Below are 21,213 nucleotides of genomic sequence, written 5' to 3' on the forward strand. Positions count from 1 at the left end.
CTTTATCCTTATAGTACCTTGTCTTCAGGTTAGGTATTGCCAGTTAGCTATTCCTTTTATTTCCCAATACTCATTTGATATGATTTTGAGTCACCTCATCATTCTAGTCATTTTTTTTATCAATATGTTTCAACTCGTAAGTGCCTCCCCTCAAATGTGGCTCCAACACTGAACACAGTTCTTCAAATTCAATCTAACTAGGTCAGTGTACACCAATACTATCGCTTCTAGTCTATAAGCTTTTAATGGAACCTAAACATACAGTCGGTTTCTAAGTTGCTACGTCCTATTATTGACTTACATTGAGCCCACATTTACTTAAAATCCTCCAGTCTTTTCCATATCTAACCATATCAACTTGTATTGCAACTGCATAGTTGATTTTTTTTTTCTTAAGTGCGTGACTCATGAAGAAAAGGAACTAAACAGCCAGTCAAAGGTATTCTATACTTCAAGAACTAAGTTAGATATATAATCTGATATTCTGATCTTGACTTCCCCCATTTCAGCGAAAATTTAGTAGTTCATGACACTTTAATCTTCAAGTACGGTTCACAGTGCTGATACAGTGCCCATTAAACACTGAACATTTCATGTTTTCTACTTAGTCCATAAAAAGTGACTTGATCAATAAACCAATATTAAAGTTATTCCTATCTCTTGTATTTTCTACCAGAAAAAATATTCTCTTCAACAGAAAAAGAAGTTATACATCAGTGGTTTTTAAAGTATGTTTTACTTCTTCATTGATCAAAATGCCTTGGATCTAGCCTTTTAATATCACCTCTTTCATAAAACTTTTCAAAGCCTACTCACGACCAAGGAGCAACACTGTGAATATTTCATCAGTCTTAAAGAGTACGATTCTCTAATAATCTGATTTGGAGATTTATGAAAGAACATGGTCCGTACTCAAGAGCTATTCTGTTTGGTGGTTCTTATCTCCTGGGATAATTTGGAAGTCTCTGCCTTTCTAGATCCATAGGTGGCAAGTTGATAAATAGTGTATAAGTTAGAAAATAGGCCACCTCTGAATACAGGCCACATTCCTTTCCTAAAATAAGATCTCTGAAGGAAAAATTATACATCGATGCATGCATGTATGAGCATATATATATATAATACATATATTTGTGTGTGTGTGTGTGTATATATATATATATATATATATAGGTTTGTATTACACATACACAAAGGTATGTGTGTTCTAGGTTTACTTGACATATAAAAATTTATGTGACCTATAATTTGGTTTATTATTCAATATATAATATAATAAATATACATGTATATAGCATATGCTTACTGTCTACATATACATATATACTTAAATTCATAGGTACAGAATAGATTTGTATTATAGGTTACATGGAGATTTTATTATGTCATGTTTAGGTATGTGTAAATATAGCACATATTTGGGAAAAATAGCATTTATATCAAACTTAAGACTTCTACAAGCAATCTGAGGGTAGCAAAAGGTTAAGTAGCATACAGTGACTTCAGTTGGCTTATTCATAGGATTTAAAGCTAGAAGGATCATGTAGTCTTGCCTCTTCATTTTAAAGATAAAGGTTTTTGTTTTAGTTTTTTTAATAATAAGTAGCTCAGACAAGTGGTTATTTTCCAAGGTCACTCATGTAGCAAACAGTAGTGTCAGGATATGAATGTAGGTCCTTTGACCACAAACCCAGGGATCTTTCCACATTGTATCTTTAATTACTCCACTGCATCACATTTATAACATGTATCCAGACTTGGCATTCAGGGTTACTACCTCTCTCACTGTCCTTAAAAATGCAAAGTGATTAGGGGAATCAAAAAAGACCTTCTCATGTCTTTTGACACCTGAACTGAGCTTTGAAGAGACTCAAAAGTTCCAAGAAATTGAGGTGAGGGAGAAAGCATTTCAAGCATAAGGGAGGTAGTTTATACAAATGCGTGGAAACAGGAGATGGGATGTCTTGTAACAGTACCAATTAAGTAGGCTAGTGTACAAGTTGAATTTATGCTTGAGCTCCCCAATTATCAAGGTAACCAAGGGCTGTATGAGGACTGGCTCTATTAGTTAAGACACAGCGTTGATTAGGCACACTCCCAGAGTTAACCAGGATTTAAAAAAAAAAAAGGAGAGAATTACTGTTTTGTTTTAGCCAGCAACCAAAATCAAAAAGTCTTATCGTTTCAAACTAATCCAGCACATTTTCTTTCTTAAACATAATCATTTACAACAGTATTTTGAAAAATCAATTTTAAGATTCCCTTACTTAGGACATTCATGTCCTAGGACATGATAACCTGGGGCTGTCTGCTTCACATCAAAACGGTAATCTCAGTCAAATCCCAGGCAAAACATCAGAAAGATTGACCGAACTAACCTAAATAACTATATCTTTGTACTTTGTACTGCTTTTAAAAGAGATAAATGGAACTGCACAGACCCTGAAGAAGTGGGACTGGATGGCTGCTATCTATCACTTTAATCTGACTTCAAGTCTTTGTCCTCACCTCAGTAAATTAAAGGCCAGAACAAAGGAAAATGGTGAGGACATTAACTTTAAGTGATCTGTATTAAGAGAAGCTTTACATTTGCTTATTTCCTTGTTACTGGAGAAAAGCTTTTTTGTCCCTCAACTCTCACATTATCCTCTACCAAGATAGAAGGGAAAGTTTAAAATGGATAAATCTTGCTTTCCAATTCTCGGACCCTTGTACACCACATTTAGCAATTAGCTTTTTTCAGAGGAAAAGAGATCTCAATTAATGCTTAGAGGAGGTCAAGTATTTCTTTATGGACCTTTAGCTCCTATCTTGCTTAATTACAGGTTTTGTTAAAATTCCACGCTATTTATTTCTCTATCTTGATAATTTAATATCAAATGCCTTGAACGTTTTTATGTTATTTTTAATAACTTTTTTTTACAAGTTATTCAGTGAAGAACAAGACTATTTTACAAGTGACCAACCAAAGAAAATTCTGAGTTCCATTTCTGTTGTGACATCACTTTATTTTTAGGACATGAGAAAACCAAGGTAGGCATCTTTATCTTGTTCTTTATTTAACTAGCGTAGCTTTCAAAGGTAAAACAGTTCATATAAGGGAGAATTTAGGGGTAAGTTTTACCTTAAAACTCTTCTATTCTTTCATTTTCTAATCTATAGGAATGGCACGAAAGTCAACAAGTATTTGGCCATTGAAACTCTAAAATGTCAATCCATCACATTGCTTGTTCCCAGTCTTCTAGCACCACTACATCCATTAACTACACACTAACAGAAGAAGGAAGGGAGAAGGGAAAGAAGAGGAAGGGGAAGGGGGAGGGGAAAGGAAGAGGAAAGGAAAGGGAGGAGAAGAAGAAGGGGAAGGGAAACAAGGAGAAGAAAGGAAGAAGAGGAAGAAGAGTAGAAGGAAGAAGAAGCAAAAGAAGAAGAAGTACAAGAAGTTGTTGTTTGCTGTTATTTTTGTTTAGGGAAGATTCAATGAAGGGAAATTTTGTTCAGGCTGATATTTTTGTTCCACCCTCTGAGATAGACCATCAGAATCCAGGCCTGGGAAAAGCTAAACCGTAAGCCATCTATGTTTCGGGACATTTATTTTCACCCTGTCCATTGCCAGCTCTTGGCAAAGTGGATAGAACACTAGGCTTGGATTCAAGAAGACCGGAGTTCAAATTTGGTCTCAAACACTTGCTAGGTCTGTGACCCTGAACTTAAATCTCTTTTTACCTCAGCTTCCTCAACTGTAAAATAGGGATAATAATAGCACCTAACTCCAAAGGTGATTGTAAAGATTGAATGAGATAATATTTATAAAAAAAAATTGCTTACCACAATTCCTGGAATAGAGTAGGCATTATATAAATTCTTATTCCCTTCTCTTACTTGCCCCTCCCCATTTTCTGCTCTGACACCAGGACACTGTACCCCAGCAGTGTTCCCCCATCCTCCCTCAGAGAACTTTAATGAAATCACCATTACCTTTCCCCCCCAAAAAATGTATCAATGCACTGTTTCTTCTCTCAAATATATTTGACTATTTGCACCATAACTTCCTTCCTGGGCCATCACACTTTTATATGTATTTTGTTAGCCATTAGAATATAGAATCCTTGAAAGCATGGACTATGCCTTTGGTATTTGTGCCAAAGAGCTTGGTTCATAATAAGCACTCAATAAATGATTTTCATTCATGCATTCTTTGTTATAGGGATTGCTATCTGAGTGTGGACTGAGAGGAGGAGGGACATATTAGCAAATAAAGATTTTATAAAACAAAAGGTATCAATTTTTAGAGCATAACATGCATTATAAAAAAGTAATATAATATTTTATGGTCCTTGAAGTTCAAAACATTAAGTTCATTATTTCTACCCCAGAAATAATAAATATATCACATTTTTTAGAGGCAGTAAAACAACCAACATACAATATACATGTATGGAGCATTCTATTTTCTGTTTATGTGCCTTAGCATAAATTTCCCCTCTTCACTTCTTTTTAGAGAACACTATTTCCTTTCCACCATCAGGTAGAATGTTTAGTTTCATTCAAAGTATAATTCAGGAGCTATCTTTGAAAAGAGCTCTTTCCTGATCCTCTCCCATTCCCACTTAAAATTCTCTCCCTCTTAAAATAACTTTGTACTTTGTATTTCTTTGAATAAACTTTGTATTTACTTAGGTATGCAAGCACCTCAGAGCAGATTCTGTTTTGTTTTTGGTTTTGTTTTCATATGGGGGGGTGCATTTTGTGTTTAGGAATGGAATAGAATACATGTATAAATGTCATTACTTCTTGCATACTAATAATATATATACTAATATATGTATATGTATAGATATGATTTTGTATGGTTTTATTTATACATATTCATGTAAAAAGTCATGGTATTTTTTGAAGGCATTAACATGATTGATTCAAATAGATCTTTAATATCATGTTCATCATACCTCTTGATGAAGCTCTTCCCAACGAGAATTAAATTTCTCAAGTTTTTCATTGATCAGTTCATCTAGGACTCCACCATCTGTTAGTGTCTGTGCCAGTTCTCGAATCTGATTTCGGTTATCTTCTGGATGCCGCATTAAGCTTTCAAGCGACTGAAAAAAAAAGAAAAATTACTACTTTTCTTTTTTAAAAAAATACACTAGGAGTCATCAAGAACACTAAATGTTTCATTTAATATATCATCTAGATTCATATAGTTAAGATACAACCACAGTATTGCAGTTACCCATGTGTATTTCTAATCTCCCATATTAAGCTCACAGAGAGCAGAGACTAAGTTGAATTTATCTTTGTTTCTCTTTCAGAATTTAGTTCAATATTTTCACTTAGTTTAAATTATTTACATAAAATTCTTATTTACTGAATTCAAATTCAAGGTCTTTCATCATCTTTGTTGACCTGCTTTGGATACTGTTAGTTAATTTCCCTTCTATTCTTTGGCATTCATGGCATACAGATTTGAATACAGAATTCCAGATATGGCCTAAGAAGACTAGAGTAGAGTAGAACTATTATTTCCTTTATATTCTTATTAATAAGACTAAGTATGCATTACAGTTATAGTTGACCCAAAATTTAAGGGTGCATGGCGATGCAAAAAAGCTCCATGTAGGACAGGCTCCATTCCCCTCTGTGGAGAATCTACAGGAGAACATGGACAACAACCACATAAAAGGAGAAATCATGGATGAGTTTTATTTTTCACTGCTGGATAGAATATGCATTATGATTAGCTCATCAGTCCACTGAAATATTGGAGTATTGATTTACATTGAATTCTTATTTTTATACTTCAAGATACCTCTTCCTCAACTCGTAAGTGTAAACCTTATATTTATTGAATTTTCCCCTTATTATATTTGGCCTCTAGCTCCATTCTGTCAAGATCATGGTTTCATATAAAGTTTGAGCTACCAGGGTACATAGAGATGGTCTAGCTTAGCCACATTTCACAGATGAGAAAAATGAAATGCAGAGACTAGGTTTCTTTTTCAGTTTCATTGGGCTAGTAAATGGTGGAACTAAAGCTAAAACCCAGCGATTATGAACAAGATATAATTGCTAGAGAGCAGATAGTATAATGCTAACAGAAGACAAAGAGAAAGTGTTATTTAAAAAATGTATTTTGTTACTGTCTTTAATGTCAAGGAGAGTGGTCTTCAAATAATGATTTCATTGATATAAGGTAAACTTCTTGAACAACTCCTATTACCCACGCTTCTGCTATACATCTTATAATTTTAGAGAGTTGTCTGGGTCATTGATTGGTTAAAATATTTTCCCATAGTCACACAGCCAGAATTTCAGAGATAGGACTTAAAACCAGGTCTTCCTATCTCCGAGGTCAACTCTGTATCCATAATAATACACTGCCTCTCATGAAGATAAATGAAACTAAAGGTGATGTCTGCAAATTATATTATTTTATTACCTGTATAAAGACCCTAAAATAATACTTTAAAAATCTAATAAATTTTCTATTAACAATTTTTTTAGAATTTATGTCTAAAGTTAAAGAAAGTCTCTATAATGAAAATATCATTCAAATAATCTTTCCTTTTTATGGGTCCAGATTTCAAATATAAAGTAGGAATTAAATCATGCATTGAAATACTGCCAAAAACCAATAAAAACTCTTTTGAAAATGCAAGTATGTGCTTTTAAGTGGGAGAGATTTTATAAGGAAATTTAATGATGCTCCAGTTTGTGAGTGAATTTTGGGAATCAACTGCTGGGGCCAAGGACAAATGTTTGAATGCCATGAGAAAAAATTCATGACAAGATTAGGATAGTCTAAGGAAAAATGGTATAGAGCAGTGGTGTCAAACTCAAAGAGAAACAAGATCCACTAAACTGTATGTAAGTATCCTTGTGGGAACATATTGACCCAGAAAACTACATATTAACATTATATATGTTTTAATATATTTTTTAAAAAACGTGTTAAATATTCCCAAATTCATTTTTATCTGTTTGGAGGCACACTGAGGAGCTTTATGGGCCATGCAGCTGCCATTGCATATTTGACACCTCTGCTATAAAGCCCTGAAAAGAGTAGGTAGGGGTAGAACAAATTGTGTGTGTGTGTGTGTGTGTGTGTGTGTGTGTGTGTGTGTGTATGAAAATGTGTGTGTATGTATACATATAAGGAGGGGGAGGGAGACACAGGGGTAGGGAGAGAGACAGAGACAGAGAGAAAAAGAGGGACAGATAGAGAGAGAACAAAAGAGAAATAATTGAAGAAAAGAGAGAATGAGACAGACGAGGGAAAGAGTGAGAGAGAATGAGAGAAAGGGGAGAAGGAAGAGAGACAGGGAGAGAGTAGGATTAAACAGTACCTTGCCCTGAAGGATCTGCATACTACAGGTGGGCTATAACAAGTAAAATGCTTATTTTTATACTAGGTAGGAAGCTATGGGACAAAGGAGGGAAACAAGTACTCTGGAGTTATTCGAGAAGGGAGAAAACACTGCCCATTAGTGAGAATGAGATACGGTTCTATGCATATAAGTCAATCTTGGAGGAAGAACATCTGAAAAACAAATTTGAGAAGGCAACTCCTTCTAGGCATGAAGAACAGCTAGCTTTGTGTGAATGCACACAAAACAGTGTTTCAATTTGGGGATCAGTTCATAGTTTGAGCTGACTGAAACAAACATTTCATAAAGGGGAGTAATGTGAAATAGAGTTGAAAAGGTAGGTGAGAGCCCGTTTGTAAAGTGCATGCAAGGATTACCATTTTCTCCTACAGGAACTAGAGCACCACCAAAGAACATAGTAAGAATTTTGCCCTAGGGAAATTATTTTGGAAGCTGTGTAAAGAATGGATTAGAGAAAGGAGAGATCTGAGGCAAACATATCATTTTGTAGATTATTGCAGTAATGAACAGAGAATAATAATGAGATCCTGAACTAGAGTGGTGGTGTGAGTAAAGACAAAAGGAGACAAAGTAATGATGGCAATAGAAGTGACAAGAATTTGCTAGGGAGAATGAAGAAGGCAAAGAAGACTACCCCACTCCCAGAGGAGTTATTCAAAACCTTTTCATCTCTCCTCAAGCCTCTCATAGCACCCTTCTCCTTTTCCCTCTCAGCAGACAATCTCCCATCAAACTTTACATCAACTCTTTACAAATGCTTCCAAGATTTATTAGTTCAGCCCTAAGAGTTTTCCAGTATAGCATCATCAACTGCCTTTTGGATATATCAAAATACATGCCCTAAAGGTGTCTCAAACTCAGTATGACCAAAACAGAACTCATGGATGATTCCTCTCAAACACTCCCCTCTACCAAACTTTCCCTTTACTGTTGAGGGCGGCATTATCTAGCCAGACACCCTCTTCTCTAACAACAATCTACATATATCCAATGTATTGCCAGGTCTTTTCATTTTTACTTTCATGTGATCTTTAGTATATGTCCCCTTCTCTCCACTCACAAATTTGTCACCCTAGTGCAGGTCTTCATCACTTTATTCACCCAACCCTGCATTATTGCAATAGCCTTCTAATTAGTCTCCTTGCCTCAAGTCTCTTTCCATTATAACTCATTCCTTAATAAATCAAACAGTAAATGTTTATTAAGTGCTTATTATGTACCAAGTACTATGTACTTAGCAGGAAACATGCTAAGCACTGGTGATAAAATCATCACCTTTCTGTCCCTTCTTCACACCCATCTTGTCAGCTTCTCTTTTTCTATTACTGTGATCATCATCCAAGCATTTATTAAGCACTTATTATATGCCAGACACTTCGCTAATTGCAAAAAATACGAAGAAAGGCAAAAACATGATTCATGACCTCAAAAAGCTCACATTCTAATGGAGCAGATGACAACAACAATACAGTTGGGATAACTAGTAAAAAACAATAATGACAGCTAGCATTGACATTGCACTTGAAGGTTTACAAAGCACTTTCTACATGTTATCTCATTTAATTCTCTCAGAACAATTCTGTGAGGTAGGTGCCATTATTATAGATTTTATAGATATTAGAGTATTATTTTTTTGGCTAGGCAATGGGGTTAAGTGACTTGCCCAGGGTCACACAGCTAGTAAGTGTTATGTATCTGAAGCTGGTTTTGAAGTCAAGTTCTCCTGAATGCAGGGCCGGTGCTTTATCCACTGTGCCACCTACCTGCCCCGAGAGTGGTTTTTTTTTAACTTGAGAGAAGTTAAGTGACTTTCCCAGGGTCACATAGCTAGTAAGCATTTGACATAGTATTTGAACTTAGCTCTTCCTGACTTCAAGTTCAGTGTTCATCATACTACTAAACTGCCTAATGCAAATAATTATGTACATAAGATATATACAATGCAAGCAGTAGGTAATCTGAAAGGGAAGGCACTCAGATGCCAAAAATGATTTTCTTAAAATTTATCTTTAACCATGTTGCTACCTCTGTCCACCCCTCCCACCTTAACACCTCTTACCCCCCCAAACCCCAAATCTCTAGTGGTTCCCTATTAGCTCTAGGATTAACTATAAAAGCCTCTTTTTAGCATTTAAAACTTGGCCCTTTCCTTTCTCTCTAGTCTTCTTATGCCGTACTTTCCTCAATGTACTGTACGATCCATTGACACTCGCCTTTGCTTCTCCCACATACTGTTGCTGTAGAGTTGTTTCAATATACTCCATATGGAGTTTTCCTGCCAGAGATACTGGAGAGGTTTGTCAATTCCTTCTCCAGCTCATTTTACAGATGAGGAATTGAAGCAGACAGGATCAAGTGATTTGCCCAGGGTCACACAGCTAGTAAGTGTCTGAGGCCAGAGCTGAATTTAGGTCCTCCTGACTCCAGGGTGGGCATACTATCCACTACACCACCCAGCTGCCACACAATTAATCACCTAACTGCACTTCTTAAAAAATGGTTAATCTCCATGCCCACCATGTTCTCTCTCCTCTCCTCACCTCTTCCTTTTAGCTTTCCTTAGATCCTTCACGACTCCGCTGAAATCTGATCTTCTGGAAGAGCCCTTTCCTGGCCCTCCAGGGGCTGGTATCTTCTTACTGAGATTAGCTTTCAATTGCACTGTACATATCACATATGTTAAGTTATTTCTATATTATCTCCCCCAATAGAATGTGAGCTCCTTGAGGATCAGAAACATGTTTTTACCTTTCTTCGCATTTTTCCAATTAGCAAAGTGCCTGCAATATAGTAAGTGCTTAACAAATGCTTGGATGGTGGTTACGATAATAGAAAAAAAGAAGCTGACAAGGTGGGATGAAAAAGGGACAGAAAGTTGATGACTTTAATTCCCAGTGTGTGAAATTTTAGGTGTTGGGGGTAGTAATATTTAGTAGGCAATTAGAGTTGAAACACTAGGCTTCAGAAGAGAAGCAGGAGCTGGACATCTGGATTTGGCAGTAATTTGTGCATAAGTGATATGCGTAAGATCTGTTGTGGACAGGAAACCACAATCAGTTCTTTTCTCTGGTGCAATGAAGCATTCAAACTCAGATTTCTGTTCAGAATATCAGCTTTACTCTCATCAGATTTAGCAGTAGATGGAAGATACATAGAAAGGACAACTACCTTCTACCTTGTTCCCTATGACATCATGCTCAAAGACAGCCCCATCCCACCCAAAATAGTCTATACTTATTCAGTGGGTCTGAGAAATCCTTGAGGAATAGGTAGGGTAATCCTTATATACCCCTTAGGGGAGGTTTCTTCCTATCACGTGATCACTTCCTACCCTATGGGAGCCATGAGATCACAAAGAGTGGAAATAACAAACATGAGCTGTGACAAACTTTGAGAGAGAATGGAGGATAGAAGGGCCTGGCATGCTATTGTCTGTCAGGTCAGAAGAGTCAAACACAACTAAATGGAAAAAAAAAAAAAAACAGAAGAGAAGACAGAAGAGGGCAGGCTTTGGGTGACAGGAGGAGGATAAAGCAACAGTGAAGGAAACCAAGAAGATTGTACAGACAATAGGAGTACCAGGATAGCCTCCCAGGGAGCCTTTGACAGTGGAGAAAAGAATACTTAGGCAAATATAGTATTGAAAAGCACCAATCATACAAGGAAGATAAAGACTGAAAGTCATTGTCTATAAATGAGCAAGTTGAGATAGACATTTGAGATGGACATGAAATGTACATCCAGTGAGATGGCCCGTGGACCATCACATCCTTCTTCAGAGACTTTATTAGCAATGAGACAAAGAGACTGAGTGAGGCACAGTAAATTCCTTCCCTCCAGCAAACTCCAAATGTGCATGAAAATCCCTTCAAATTAATGTTAAAATTTATACTTGTGCTGTCTAAGGACACTTCCTTTTTATTTTGAGATTCTGTATATTCATCTTGTCATGTGTGATGATGGTGAACTTACATCAAGAGCTTCAGAAATTTCCTCAGCTCCACCTGGGATGTTTTCAGTTGCTTTAAGTTTGGTTTCTACCTCGGTTAGCCACTTGTTTTCAATCTCCAGGTATGACACTAACTCACACCAGCATGCCCAGACCTCCTAAAAATAAATAAACACACACCATTACTTCAATCTAATGCATAGTAGTGATTAACTCTCAAGAACACATTCTTAAGACTTCCAAAAATATAATATGCATGATTTTACTCTAGTCTTAAAATTAACTATCTAATTTGTTGTTGTTCAGTCATGACCAACTCTTCATGAACACATTTGGGGTCTTCTTGGCAGAGATACTGGACTGGTTTGCCATTTCCTTATCTAGTGGATTCATTTTGTCAGACAGTCAGAGGTTAAGTGACTTGCCCAGGGCCCCACAGCTAGGAAGTGTCTGTGGTTAGATTTGATCTCAGGTCTTCCTGGCTCTAGGCTCAATGCTCTATTGAGCCACCAGCTGTCTCTAATGTCTGTCTAAATTTCTCTCTAAATCTTTCATTCTTTTGGAGGATAATGGAAGCCAACTTTTTTTTAAATGACAATATTTCAAAAAATATTTAATCCTTGGTTATCCAGCATTCCTATGGTAATAAGTGTGCTAAGGATACCTCTTTAGACTAGCAGTTGGAAAATCATTGGAAGTAGATTCAGAAGACCTAGATTAGAATCTGCCTCTGCCATTAATTATCATATGGCCCTTGGTAAGATGTTATCCTTTTCTAAGTCTCAGTTTATCATCTATACAAATGGAATGATAATGCTTATATTAAAATATAAGATAAGAGACTCTCCTAGTAACAAACATAATCTGAGCACTCAGTAATTAGCAATTAATGATTAATAGGTTACACAGGATAATGTTTTAATTTTTTTTAAATTGGAAATGAGTCATTTGGAAAAAAAAAATCCTGAATAAAACTTTGCTATGTAGTCCAAACACTCAATTTTCCATCTCTCATTTCCATATCTTTGTAGAGGCTATTTGCCATGCCTAGAATGCATTTCCTCATTTCTTCTGCCTCTTAGAATTTCCCTAAAAGTTTTCCTCAAAGCTCAGTTCCTATATAAATATTTTCCTCCAATGTCAATATTTCACTGCTCTCCACTCCTTTCTAGTTAATGTCTTTCCCTGTAAAACTAAATAAAACAAATATAAAAAACCATGTCTTTTATTTACCTTTTAAAACACATATTTATTTTCTCTAATACAATATAAACTTTTTGAAAATAGGGACTACTGTATTTTTGTAGCACCAGCACAATGTCTAGGTGCTTAATAAATGCTGTTTATTTGTTTTCATTTTACCCTGAGTTCATACTTTAGTACTTCAAGTTTTTTGTGATTTTATTGGTGTGTTTAATCCCTCCATCAATGCAGATCTCCATTTCTGCATATAGTGTTTATAAGTCATGGCTGAAAAACATTATCTTATGGCAAATCTAGTAAGCAACCTCTTTTTGAACTAAATCAAGCTGGTCATCAGTAAATAGACACATGGTTTATTATCAAGTCCATACTCAGAACCTATCTAACATGGTAGTAACTTAATGAGATTATGCTCTGTTTGCTTAGCTTTTAAGTACCTCCAGGTCCCTATGAAGGACTGAAGTAGGAAGGCGGTAAAGATTAGTCCTATGCTATTCAAAATTAAAGTATCTGAGTAAGATAAATCAGAGAAGCTACAGAGTAGTCATTAAATAAATTCTTAAATACTTTCTATCATTTTTTTATTTTTATTTTTAAAAGTGAGTGACTTGACCATGGTCTCTCAATCTCTCTTCAACCCTGCACCACTCATGAAACTCTGAGATTCCTAGCAAAGGGCAGAAGTGAAGTCCTATTCTACCTTGGCAGCATGTTTATTACTCCCACATGGCAGCTAGGCCTGGTACTCAGCTACGTGAGCTTAAACTTGGTTCTCAGCTTTTTCTGCTTTGTGTTTCTTTGTCTGATCATCATTATTGCTTAGTCAATAATTCCAAGATGAACATTCCCAGCTTTGGAAAACCTCTTGTGAATTTGAGAATTTTAGAGATCCTGGATCTTAAATTAGTGTGAGAATTGTACCCTAAATCCACTCCCTGCCAATGGATTTTGGTGACTCTGAAAGAGAAAGTGGGGCTGACTACTTTGCTTAATTCTGCCTCACTTAAATTCAATTCATCCTCAAGTCAAAACATCACTCTGTGATGTCATTGTTCCTTTTTGACAATGAAGGACTAAGAACAACAAATCCACTGCACAGTTTTTATATCAGAGACAATTATAACTGAGGGTGGAAAGCTCTGAGTCTTGGCCTAGCTTGCAAAAAGACACAAACCTAGAGGCAGTGGTTTAGACAGTACATAGACAAAGACTCAGATTTAGACGTCTCATTTTTATATTCTTGCTTCTATCCTTTAATAAATCTCTTTGGGACACACAAGTCTGGTGCATGGATTGCTTCCCTTTTTGTTCCTCAATGTGGACACTGGGTTACCACATGATCAATCACTCATTCAGAGAGGCATTTGCCATCAAATGAAGTAATTGACATGGGCAGGATAAACTGACAAAGTCTTCTCATTTAAAAATTATTCCAACTTAGATTTTCTACATTTCATTTGCTATATTGAATAGTTCTTATTTAAACCTTCACAGAAAAGACTCAGTGGATAAAGAATAGCTATTGCCAAGATTATGACATTCATATAGATGGAGTAGGTTTTCTACATAAATGGAAAACGTATAGAGTAGGCCCACTAATGTGTGAATCTCAACAAACAGCACAGATGGACAACAACTTAGATTCAATGCTGAAACAGAAGGAAAGTGAGCTGGGTTGTCTTTAGAAAACTATACATTTCATTAATAACCCCAATCTTTGCTTCGGGGGTAGGGAAAAAGACCTTTTACCTTTAATACCAATATTTTACTAGTATTTTATGGAAGTGAGAAAAGGAAATCAATAGTCTCCAAAGAATTCTTCAAGAATTTCACATAGAGGACAATGGAAAGGGGCATGGTGGGTGTGAGCCAGGAGCAACATGTAATCAGTGAAGAACTTAAAAAAGAAAGGTGTAAAAGATGTCATTAAAGAAATATGTAGCAGGAAGAGGAAAAAGCTGGTTATATAGATAGGGCACATCATAGGTGTGCTCCACTGGTGTTTTCACAATGTCAGGTGAAAGAACCCTTCCATCAAGCTGAGTAGACCCCAACCTTCTAGTCCTCACTTTGGGCAACTTACGGGTGGACATGGACAAAAGTTGCACAGTAGAGACAGGTGTAGATGGGTGGTGATATCCATCAGTGGACAGAACTTCCGAATGGGTGTGTTCATGGTTCCATTTGAGCATGAATCCAATTTAGAACTATAATAATAAACATCACTAGACCAAGGGTTGAATTTATTTTTCAGTATTTTGACTACTTGACACCCTGTACTTTCTCCAAGTACAAGGCTTCACAATAGATAAATATTTTGCGTTCTTGGCATAATACAATTCCTGAGTTGCATATCATGGCCATTTTTATTCATGACACCATTAAGGTGTAAATGGACTTGACCATGCCAACTATGTATTTAAATATATATAGTTCAAGGTACAGAAGGGCACATTATGAGATGACAATATATTTACAGGGAGATGGCAGAAACAATTTTCTCCTTACAGAACCTGTCAAGAATGAAAGAATCATATAGTGCAAGGCAATAGTTTTTGTTTTTTAAATTACAATGGGATGCATTTTAGAAAACTTTCTTACATGTGAGGATATTTATGATTTCTTTGATGTATAGAGTTAAGAATGCAGACAAGTATCTGTCTAGTCAAAGCAGTATAATGGGATTTTTTATTTTTTGTAACTTCAACAGACACAATTATCAATATAAACAAAAGCTGCTGACCTCCAAAGTCTTGCATTTTCCATTAAGTCTACTGCAGAGTCGTTGGTAGTTGGTAATTAGGGTGTCAAGTTCCTTTTTTAAGGCATCATGTGCGACAGGTGGAGCACGTGCTATGAAATTATTCATAGAGTCTGTGAGGAGTTTAACTTTGGCTTCTTTCTGCAGGGCTTCCTCCTTAGCACTCTGAAAAATAAAGAAAGTCAGTTTATCAGTGTAGGGATTTTACTTCTGACATGCTTGTGCAAAAAAAAATTGTACTTTTTTTCAAATCTCACAACATCATTTTTAGGTAGCTATGTTGTTCAGTTGTTTTTCAGTCATATCCAACTTTTTGTGACCCCATCTGGGTTTTCTTGGCAAAGATATGGAGTGGTTTACCATTTCCTTCTCCAGGTCATTTTACAGATGCGGAAACTGAGGGAAACAGGGTTAAGTAACTTGCCCAGGGTCACATAGGTAGAAAGTGCCTGAGGCCAGATTTAAACTCAGGAAGACCAGTCTTTCTAACTCCAGGCCCAACACTCTATCTACTGTACCACTTAGCTGCCCATTAGATAGGTATGGTTGGCTACAATTAGCAATAATAATAATAATAATAATACCAAAAACATATAAAATGCAAGGGTGACTGAAAGATTCAGTTTAAGAAAAAATATTAAATAAATGAAATAACTTATTTTACCTTATAAAGCTAAACAAAATCTCATTTATCTGCCATTTTAATAAAAACATTCTGACACATACTAGATGTGGGCATGTGTGTAGCTATACACACATATTTCTATCTATATTGTACAACTGAAAACAAACAAGGGATTAAATTTTTATGTGACTAAAATGTTGAATTTTAAAAATTTCTAATGTAGAAATACAATTTTTTTTGTAAATTACTGGCTTTATTGACTTCTGTTACATATATACAACTATAAACATGTTGACATATACATGTGTATATATAAATTTTAAAATTCAAAGAAGAAATAAAATTAAATCGGCCATTATGTTTAATTTTTAGATTATCAAGAGAAGGTAAAGTCATCTCCTAATAACAACTCTGAGGCTGGTGAGATGAGGATTTTCATAGAAAATTAAACATCAAAATACAGGCAAGAGAACTGGAGATCTAGGTATTATGTAACAGTCTTTAAACTGGAAATATTTGGATCATCTTTCCTATTAAATTAACAAATGCAAAATAGGTTCAGGAAATTACATCAGATAGAACAATGACATCAGGCAAAAGAAGTCTTTTTTTAAAAGTTCTTTGAAACTTTTTGCATTTATGTTTTCACCTTCAGTTCCTCAACTGCTTTTTGGAGCTCATCTGGTGTTTTATACTCAAAATCCCTCTCCAAGTATTCTTCTTCTGCTTGTGTTATCCATTCATGCATCTCGGACAGGTCTTTTCGAAGGCTTACAGTCTTATCCAAACCTCCTTTCAGGGCTTCCTTTTTTTCATGAGCCTTAATTAAAAAAAAAAGAGTTTTAAAAGCAATCTGGTATTGCTATATTAATGTTAAAGGGTGTACAAATAATGAACAGTACAGACTGTAAAAATGAATCACGAAATAGTTGCTGCAAAAGAAACAGCGAAATTAGCTAATGAACATTAGCTATTATCTTTTTGTTGATGTACATTAATTTGTTCACTCAAAAGACATTTCTTAAAAACCTGTTCTATTCATGATACTTTGTTTAATGTGAAAACAAATGAGATAGGCTATCAATGTGCTTACAATCTAAAGGGGATAAGGGAATATATATACACACACACAAAAAAAAACTGAAAGAAAAAGAGAGGCATGAGTGCTAAGGAGAGGTCTAGGCAGCACGTATGAGAAGTTCAGAGAGAAGAATTTCACCTAACAGTATAAGAAGATTTGGGAAAGATTCATGAAGAACGTAGCAACTGAATTGGGACTAAAAGAAAAAAAGGATTTCAACAGAAGGAAATGATAATGAGGAGAGGGACAATCTATACCAGGTATGAGGAATGACATTAACAAAAGAAGAGAGAAAAGAGAGGGCAAGATGAGAACAGGGAATGGAGAAAGGTATAGTTTGACCGAAACATATGGTATATGAAAGGGCTGATTGTGAAGGGCCTTGAACACCAAGATCAGGGATTTCTGTTTTGTTCTTTAGGCAATGAAGAATCACTAAAGGTTATTACTTTTGTTTGTTTGTTTGTTTGTTTGTTTTTAATAAAGGAGTGACGTGCCTTAGAAATGATGCCTTAGGATCATTTAGATGGCAGCATCAAGAGAAGAGAAAGAATGGAGACAGAATAATTGACTAGTAGTATATAACAATAGTTTATTTGAGAAGAGATGAAGGTATAAATAAATGTGGTTATTTTAGGAACTGAGAGGAGGATACAGATTGGGAGCAGTTTGACAGGGAGGAGAACCCAGAAAATGTTATGTTCCTAAAGCCAAGGAATGAATGAGAAACAGGAAGTGGTGTCAATAGTTTCAAATACGGCAGAGATATTAACATGTTAAGGATTGAAAAAAGGCTATTTGATGAGGTCATTGGAGAACTTTGAGAAAATAGTTTCAGTCGGGTGTTAACGGGTAGAAGCAAAATTGCTACAGTTTGAAGGATGTGGGGTTGGGGATGAAGGTGGTACACTTCAAAGGGCTGTCTTAAAACATGTTTTATTCCAGAAAGGGTGGGAGGCAGGATTCCAAGGAAGGAAAACATGAGGGCAAAGCTGGGGAAGCGACACTATGCCTTGGGTTATGTCTTCATGTTCAGACTTCTACTTCTCTAATCCAGGGGACCCTTCATTCCCTTAATATTTTGCCCTGATAGCATTGTCAAAGTTTCCTGAAGACCAGAGAGAAGTGGAGAAGAGAGTATTAATAGACATAAATAGGTATTTCATAAGCTGCCCTTCATGGATGGCCAGACATTATGTTTGTAGTAACATCAACATATCTATTGAGGTGTCCAAGTATAAGGGTAAGTATGAGTTTAGAGAGGAAAACTGAACCAAGTATTGAGCTATTTGAAGAAGGATTCTAAGGAACTGAGGTGGTTAGGCAAAGGGGATTGGGAGAGTGATAGGGGAAAAGAGCTTTTGGCTATCACATGGGGAAGGAAATTTTATCACTGGAGGAAGATATATTCTGCCCCTTTTCTTATACCCATTCCCCTGAATTAGCATTTGGAGCCAGAATTCTCAGACAGGCTCTCATAGATCTTTTGCTGTAAGGCTGCTGCAAAGCAAAATAAGAGAGTTGATATGGGTAGATTGAATAAGTCTTGTTGAGCAGTAAAGTTCCTTTTCAAGTCCAAAATTCTGATTCTATCAGTATGATTGACTGGAGAGTTAAATAAGTTTTCTGTGGTTCCTAGAACAATGTAAGTAATCAAAAAGCCAAGATTTTAGTTTTAACTAGAAAGATAGAGCAGCGATACAGCTTATTGCCAGACCAGGCCCAACTAGCTTGTGTGTAGTGGGGGAGGGGTTCTGGGTGGAAGAATTCATAAGCAAAATAAACCACAAAAACAATCATACAGATGAAATTTATCTGTTAGCAAAATCGACTGAACAGTGAACAAAAAAAACCACATTTTATGTATAGATATATTAATGAGTGTGGATAAAAAAAAAAATCATGCCTTGAGAAAGGAAAGTTTTTTTTTTCTTTTCTTAAAATTAGGGCCAAAATCAAACTGTAGCTATTTGCTTTGTAGATAATTGCTTCTTCACAACACATTTAAACTAGCTCAAGATTTCACTACAGTAATATAAATTTTTATTTTGTGTTTTTTTTCCTGTTCTGATTAATTAATTAGGGACTCCCTAAATGTATCAACCAAGGTCTTTAGCTGGTAAGTTACAATTTCAAATTTTGCTTCCAGGAAGACATCAGTATTTTTAATCTATTTATTCTAGATAATAATTTCTCCAGAATACTTCTTTTAGAAATGAATTATTTCAAAGGAAAAAAAAAAACAAGCCTACTAGCCTAGGGCTATTCCTTCTGTGAGTTAATATAACTATAGTATTTTTGTAAGCAATAGCTTTTTCCATATAGCTTCACCTCCAGAAAAATTATGTTGCTTTTTCAACTCTTTTTTTAAAATTCCTTTTACTTTCTTGCCTACATGATATATAGGAATGGCTAAGTGATAAATGCAGGAGGGTAAAGGTTACTGGCCAGAAGTCAAAGGCCTGGAACTAAAGGAGAACTTATGGTTCGATAGTGAATGCTCTGTTTGTCATCAGGAGGACATTAAGCAAAGTAAATTGGGAGACAGGAATAAAATATAACATTGTATTAAGTGCTGTAGGAGTAACCAGGAAGAAAACCAGAAATAAAATCCAGGAATTTATATATAAATGGAACCAAAGAGCTGACTTGAATGGAGCAAGATAAAATAAAATCATACCATGCCAAAAGAGCCATGCAAATTTCAAAACAGAATTGAAAAGACAGCAGTGGAAATTAAGGAAAATATAAAATTATATGAATCTCAGTCATTGTAGAAAAAAAGTTTGTGTGATGAGGTTTGCTTAGGAACCAGTTGTGTCTGATAGAAAAGTGACTGGGGAAAGAAACAGACATGGAATGAGGGGTAAAGTTCACCATGGAAGACCATGAGTCTCACCATGGCCTCTTCACCAATCCTGGCAGGGACCAATAATGAAATATTACAGCTTCAAAAGCATCAATCATAACAGAAATTATGATTAGTGATATGCGTTCTCCTCTCTATCTGCAATCCTGATACTAGTTGGCACCCTGCTAACTTTTTTTTTTAATTGGAAATCTGGAGATGAACTGTGCTGACTTCCAGGTACTCAAGCTGACTATCAATGGAAAAGACTGTACTACATGGGATGCTGGGAGCAAGGCGGGGAAGAAAGGCAGCTAGATAGCACAGTGGATAGAATGCTGGATCTGGAGTCTGAAAGACCTAAATTCAAATCCAGCCTCAGATACTTACTAGCTGTGTCACCCTAGGCAAGTCATTTAATCCGTTTGTCTCCATTTCTTCATCTGTAAAACGAGCTAGAGACAAACCACTTTAGTATCTTTGACAAGATGGGGTCATGAAAAGTCAGACATGACTGAAAAATGACTGAATAATAAGTGTGTGTGTATTTGTGTGTATGTATGTATATACATGCATATATATGTATAGGTAGAGAGATTTATCTCTCTCATTAGTTTGTTAGTTTCTAAAGGGCGCAGACTGTTTTTTGGGGGGGGGGGGGTTTGGCCTCTTTTTGAATCCCCAGTGGCTAGCAAAGTACCAGGCATATAAGAGGCACTTAATAAATATTTGTTGATAAAATTATTGATTTTATGTGCAAAGACTACACATTTTCAAATGCTGACTGACATAACATTGAGTGAAAAAGCAGCAAAAATATCAGATGACCAACGTTCAGAGGTTAATACTATGGACTAGTCTTGTACTTTTCCATAAATGGGATAGATAAAATTGAATATTCAAGACTTAAAAGCCTGTAGTTGAAATGAAGAATACAGATATACATGAAGCTTGGTCATGCTAGAGACAAGATGTAAAATTATTAATGAATGTTGGTCCAAGGTTTCTTTTTGGTGGAGTGGGGCTATAGGAACCATGTCTATGTTATCTTCTAAAATACAATATCTCAAAGACAATCTAGGATGTAGATCATGACCTCAAAATGTTTCAAGGTTGGGGGGTGGAGCCAAGATGGCAGAGTAAAAGCAGTGACTTGATTGAGCTCTCCCCCAAACCCCTCCAAATACCCATAAAAATGACTCTAAAAAATTCTAAAGCAGCAGAACCCACAAAAAGACAGAGTGAAACAGATTTCCAGCCCAAGATAACCTAGATGGTTGATCGGAAAGGTACACTGAGCCAGGCTGGGAGAGGAGGGCAGTTGGGCATGGGCACGCAGGCCATAACAAACCTGTAGC

At 36.0% G+C, this 21,213-nt stretch overlaps 1 protein-coding gene across 1 annotated transcript in view; it reads right to left on the bottom strand.

Moving 5' to 3' along the window:
• Nucleotides 1-21,213, bottom strand: part of DMD (dystrophin) — a 2,133,690-nt gene that overhangs the window by 1,427,498 nt on the left and 684,979 nt on the right. The window contains exons 25-28 of the mRNA XM_027841994.1: nt 16,576-16,746; nt 15,284-15,466; nt 11,361-11,495; nt 4,950-5,099 (exon numbers count right to left, since the gene is read on the bottom strand). Of these exons, the coding sequence (XP_027697795.1) occupies nt 4,950-5,099; nt 11,361-11,495; nt 15,284-15,466; nt 16,576-16,746 (639 nt within the window). The remainder of the gene's footprint in view (nt 1-4,949; nt 5,100-11,360; nt 11,496-15,283; nt 15,467-16,575; nt 16,747-21,213) is intronic.

The sequence above is a fragment of the Vombatus ursinus genome, unplaced genomic scaffold (genome assembly GCF_900497805.2).
Source record: "Vombatus ursinus unplaced genomic scaffold, bare-nosed wombat genome assembly UNPS02004827.1, whole genome shotgun sequence".
NCBI lineage: Eukaryota > Metazoa > Chordata > Mammalia > Diprotodontia > Vombatidae > Vombatus > Vombatus ursinus.